A 6,000-nucleotide genomic window follows, 5' to 3' on the forward strand; every position below is an offset into this window, starting at 1 on the left:
CGGTTTGGACTCCTACATATAAATAGATGTTGATTCCAAAACCGGATAAAGGACAAAGGTAGCAGTAGCCTGTATATAAAATGATGAAACAACAACAATTTTTATTGATTAACCAGTTGGCCTTATCAAAAACAGACAGTGCAAACACAACATACAATATACAACATACGTCTGGTCCTATTAAAATAGAATACAAATATATAGGAATTTATCAACTTAAAACCAATGTAGCTTAGCCATAGATATATGCATCAACTATCCTCGTCTCCCCTACACTGATGAAACAATACAAGAGTAACAGAGGGGCTGGGTATGTGTGTGTGTGTGTGTGAAGGTCATGAAGTTTTGAAATGTACCGTATATATCAGGCATGGGCAAACTTGGGCCCTCAAGGTGTTTTGGACTTCAAATCCCATAATTGTGGGAGTTGAAGTCTAAAACACCTGGAGAGGCCAAGTTTGCCCATGCCTGGTGTATAGGTACTTCATACATTTAAAGCAGTGGTTCTCAACGGTTTTTTTGACCAGGCACCACTCTCCAACATTAGTACTGAAAGAGTTACGAATCAGTTTTTGGTTAACTTTAGATTCGGTTTGGTTATTTGGGGTGCTGATTCAGAAAATTGCATTGGATACACCACATCAGCTCTAGTTTCTGATACAGAACATATGCCATCCAGTAGTCACCGTCTGCTTGCTCACAGAAAACCATATTTATTAATCTAGAGTTGATGTGGTAGTAATAATCTTTCATGGGTAGTCAGCCCCATCTCTCCGGACATCCCTGTTACCTCAGCACCATAAGAAGGTTTCACAAGACCAGTTGCTCTCGTTGCTGTGTGGTTTTGAGTCAACAATGTAGTAATGGTAAGGCTGTGGACCATATTTTCATTCCTAGGGACCACTGGTGGTCCACAAACTACAGTTTGGGAACCACTGATTTAAAGTCTATGTAAGTTATAAGATATATATATATATATAGTATCATTGATGATATATAGTATCATTGATACTATATATATATAGTATCATTGATATATATATCTCACACACACACACTAGCCATCCCCTCCCACGCGTTGCTGTGGCCTAGTCTGGTGATCTGAAAAATAAAGTAATGAGAAAGTGTTGGTTTCTAATATATGTAATGTCTTGATGCTTGTGGATAAACAGTACTTCTTGCTATCTCTTTGTCAGTGTTGATGTGGAGAGTGTCTGGTTTGCCTACTCTGGAACATGCAATATATAATTGTCCTCAGTTCTTGTGGGTTTTTTCGGGCTATATGGCCATGTTCTAGAGGCATTTCTCCTGACGTTTCGCCTGCATCTATGGCAGGCTTCCTCAGAGGTCTGCTGGAGCTGGGAAAAAAAGGGGTTTATATATCTGTGGACTGACCAGGGTGAGACAAAAGGCTTTTGTAAGTTGGGCTAGGTGTGAATCTTTTCAACTGACCACCTTGATTAGCATACAATGGGCTGACTGTGCCTGGAGCAAACTCTTAATGAAAGGTGCTTAGAAGTCCCTGCCTGTTTTTCTCTCTGCTGTTTTAATTTTAGAATTTTTTAATACTGGTAGCCAGATTTTGTTCATTTTCATGGTTTCTTCCTTTCTGTTGAAATTGTCCACATGTTTGTGGATTTCAATGGCTTCTCTGTGTAGTCTGACATGGTGGTTGTGAGAGTGGTCCAGCATTTTTGTGTTCTCAAATAAAATGCTGTGTCCAGGTTGGTTCATCAGGTGCTCTGCTATGGCTGATTTCTCTGGCTGGAGTAGTCTGCAGTGCCTTTCATGTTCCTGGATTCTTGTTTGGGCGCTGCGTTTGGTGGTCCCTATGTAGACTTGTCCACAGCTGCATGGTATACGGTAGACTCCTGCAGAGGTGAGAGGATCCCTCTTGTCCTTTGCTGAACGTAGCATTTGTTGGATTTTTTTGGTGGGTTTGTAGATTGTTTGTATGTTGTGTTTCCTCATCAGCTTTCCTATGCGATCAGTGGTTCCCTTGATGTATGGCAGGAACACTTTTCCTCCGGGTGGATCTTCATCTTTACTCTCGTGGCTTGTTCTTGGTCTTTCAGCTCTTCTGATGTCTGAGGTGGAATATCCATTGGCCTGTAGAGCCCAGTTGAGGTGGTTCAGTTCATCTTGGAGGAGGTGGGGTTCGCAGATTCTTTTTGCACGGTCTGCCAAGGCTTTAATGGTGCTTCTTTTTTGACTTGGGTGATGGTTGGAGTTTTTATGTAGATATCTATCTGTGTGTGTGGGTTTTCTGTAAACGGTGTGACCCAATTGTTGATCTGGTTTACGGATGACTAGGACATCTAGAAAAGGCAATCTTCCTTCCTTTTCTTTTTCCATAGTGAACTGGATGTTAGGGTGGATGCTGTTAAGATGTTCCAGGAACCTGTTGAGTTCTTCTTCTCCATGGCTCCAAATGGTGAAGGTGTCATCCACATATCTGAACCATATAGTGGGCTTTTTGGTTGCTGTTTCAAGAGCTTGTTTTTCAAATTGTTCCATGTAGAAGTTAGCTATGACTGGGCTGAGAGGGCTCCCCATAGCTACTCCATCTTTCTGTTCGTAGAATTCATTGTCCCACTGAAAATAGCTGGTGGTGAGGCAATGGTGAAACAGCGCCGTGATGTCTTCTGGGAACCTCTGGTTGATGAGTGCCATGGTGTCTGCAACTGGGACCATGGTAAATAGAGACACCACATCGAAGCTGATCAGTATGTCATTTGTATTTAGCTTGAGATTGCTGATTTTTTCAATGAAGTGGGCTGAGTCCTTGATGTAGTGTGTTGTGAGCCCAATGTGGCTTTGTAACTGTGCAGCAAGAAATTTGGCTAAGTCATATGTGGGGGACCCAATGGCACTCACGATTGGTCTGAGTGGGGTGGAGTCCTTATGGATTTTGGGGAGTCCATAAAGCCTGGGTGGAAGGGCTTCCGATTTACATAGCTGCTGTCGTATGTCGAAGTTGACTGAGGAGTTTTTAATTAGAGTGTTGGTTTTTCTGGTTATTTTGGAAGTTGGGTCTTGCTTAAGTTTTCTGTATATAGTAGGGTCCAGGAGTTTTTTGATCTTCTCCTTGTATTGCTCTGTATGCATGATGACTGTGGCATTCCCCTTGTCTGCTGGCAGAATGAGGATATCAGGATCTGAATTTAGGTCTCTAATGGCTTACGTTTTCTTGCCCTGGTGAAGTTAGTTGGACTCGATGGCCTTAAGTAATTTCTGTTGGTCATGGGAGTTCTGTGTAGGACGTTTGCCCCAATTCTCTCGTTCATGGGGTTCAGAATGCTCTTTGATTGTAGGTGAACTGTGAATTCCAGTGTCTACAACTCTCAAATGTCAAGGTCTATTTCCCCCATACTCCCATCTGTGTTCATATTTAGCCATATTGAGTGCTTGTGTCAAGTTTGGTCCAGATCCATCATTGTTTGCGTCCACAGTGCTCTCTGGATGTAGGTGAACTACAACTCTAAAACTCAAGGTCAGTGCCCACCGAACACTTCCAGTATTTTCTGTTGGTCATGGGAGTTCTGTGTGCCAAGTTTGGTTCGATTCCATCATTGGTGGAGCTCAGAATGCTCTTTGATTGTAGATGAACAATAAATCCCAGCAACTACAACTCCCAAATGACAAAATCATAATTTTTTGAGTGATGGTCACTCCTTGTGTTGTGAGACGTTTTGTTGCCAAATTTGGTGTGATTTCGTTCATTGGTTCTTTTGTTTTTAAGGTACTCATTATGCACAGAACATTTATATCTATATAGATATATGTATGTGTATATATATATGAGTTTTTTTAATAGCGGAACTTCCTCCTTTGTTATTGCAGGCCCAGTGCCTAATAAATGTAAGCGGAGATGCAGTAATCTTTATACGGGAAACTGAATTAGATGGGGCACAAGTCCAGCCCCCGATCAGCAACTCTCAGCCCACAAGTACAAGAGAGATTACAACATGAGGACAAGCGGTGGCTTTAATTTATGTCAAGATCCCATCCAGATTGTCAGAAGGCAAGGCTTTGAATTGTTTCTTCATCGGCAACACTCCATGTGTCAAGAACAGCAATGTCTTCAGGCAATCAGTAAAATATTATCCATCCATCAGATTAATAAAAGCTAAGGAATCATTTAACAAGCCCTCTGTTCCTGAAAGAAGATCTGTCTAAAGAAAGAGCTGTAAATAGCAGATGTTCCTCAGACCCGAGGTCATCAGGATATTACCATGCATTTCACAGGCCAGGATGGAAATCAAACTTGGAATCACTGTCAGAAGCAGATGTTGCTCATTCTGAGCTGGAGAAGGGAGGGCTTTGTCACGCAACTGGAACATGACTGAGAAATTCCGATCTCACATCTTTTGGACAAAGGAAGAGCTGGTTTCCCCAGTATTGCCAAATATGTGATATGAACTGGACAATCTGGAAGTAGCTGCATGTTAGAGTACACCTTTTTCATGTTTGTGAGCTATTGAATATTTTTCTACTGTACATTTTTTATTTTAAATCGTTGAATGCCATTATGGTGAATTGACTGGTTCAGATATATTGCCATTTAGTGTTTCTGCAACAGTCTGCTGTACAGAGTCAGTGAAACCTCCCTGCATGTCACGACGAAATCAATTTTTTGTATTTGGCAGGTTGTAGAAGTCACCCACCCACCTACCCACCCACAACTGACCCTAAATGCAGTAGTTAGAAAGATAAGGACAACTGGATACATAGAACTAAGTAATTTATCATACATATTAGAAAATTTTGATAAAAGATTAGAAGCCTGGAAATCTAAGAAATGACTGATAATGGATGTAATCCCACACAGGGAAGGAAAAACACATGCATACAACCAAAGATGTTTTGAAAGTTACCACAGCTGCAGGTACCTGGTGAAAGAGGAAAGCCCATTTTCCTCTTTCCCCAGGTATCAGCTGCTGCAGGAAAGCTTTGTAGCTGCTCATAGATACCTGTTGTCCTGCACTCAGGCACAAGGATGAATATAGGTTGGTGCACAGCCAAAATGTTTTGATGGCCTCAAATATGGAACTTGAAGAAATTGTGTAAACTTGAATGTAAATAGAAGATGTCTTACTGGATATAGGTACAGAAATTATATATTATTTGTCCAGTTCAGAGATTCCATTGTAAATGAGGATGATGAAAATCACATTCCTGTTTGTGTAATAAACTATCTTTATTAAAAGCTCTTGGTTTGATGTTCTGGGAAGATATTATGCTCTAGATCAGGGGTCCTCAAACTAAGGCCCGGGGGCCGGATGCGGCCCTCCAAGGTCATTTACCCGGCCCTCGCTCAGGATCAATCTAAGTGTGAAACGACTTGAAAGCACACAACAATAACAACAACAATCCTATCTCATCAGCCAAAAGCAGGCCCACACTTCCCATTGCAATACTAATAATTTTATATTTGTTGAAAGTGTTCTTCATTTTAATTATTGCATTGTTTTAAGTGGTTTTGCACTACAAATGAGATATGTACAATGTGCATAGCAATTCATTCATGTTTTTTTCAAATTATAATCCGGCCCTCCAAAAGTTTGAGGGACTGTGACCTGGCCCTTTGTTTAAAAAGTTTGAGGATCCCTGCTCTAGATGCATCATCGGTGTAGTTCAGTGTGCTCTCTGGCTGTAGGGTAAACTACAACTCCTATTATGGTGAGTCAGTCCCCTCAAACCCCTCCAGTAAGTTGAATTAGTGATGGGTCTGAGTGCCAGGTTTTGTCCATGTCTATCATTAGTAGAGGCCACAGAATCTCTGGTTGTGGGTGAACTACAACTCCCAGAAAGGAAGGTCAGTTCCCTCAAAACTCCTCCAGTAATCGCATATCAGGTACATGTGCCAAGATTGATCCAGATGCTTCAGTGTTTGGGTTCATAGTGTGCTCTGGATTTATTTATTTATTTATTTATTTATTTATTTATTTAAACATTTATATTATGTCCTTCTCACCACACAGGGGACTCAGGGCGGAA

General features: G+C 41.2%; 1 protein-coding gene across 25 annotated transcripts in view; it reads left to right on the plus strand.

The window, feature by feature from the left end:
- The window catches only part of C2CD5 (C2 calcium dependent domain containing 5), an 89,725-nt gene extending 84,516 nt beyond the window's left edge, over positions 1 to 5,209 (plus strand). For all 25 annotated transcript variants that reach the window (XM_060776550.2, XM_060776537.2, XM_060776538.2 and 22 more), the window contains one exon: positions 3,844 to 5,209. In XM_060776550.2, coding sequence (XP_060632533.2) covers positions 3,844 to 3,972 — 129 coding nt within the window. In that variant the 3' untranslated portion in view covers positions 3,973 to 5,209. The remainder of the gene's footprint in view (positions 1 to 3,843) is intronic.
- The last annotated feature ends 791 nt before the right edge of the window (positions 5,210 to 6,000 follow it).

This window comes from Anolis sagrei, chromosome 5 (genome assembly GCF_037176765.1).
Source record: "Anolis sagrei isolate rAnoSag1 chromosome 5, rAnoSag1.mat, whole genome shotgun sequence".
NCBI classification, from domain to species: domain Eukaryota; kingdom Metazoa; phylum Chordata; class Lepidosauria; order Squamata; family Dactyloidae; genus Anolis; species Anolis sagrei.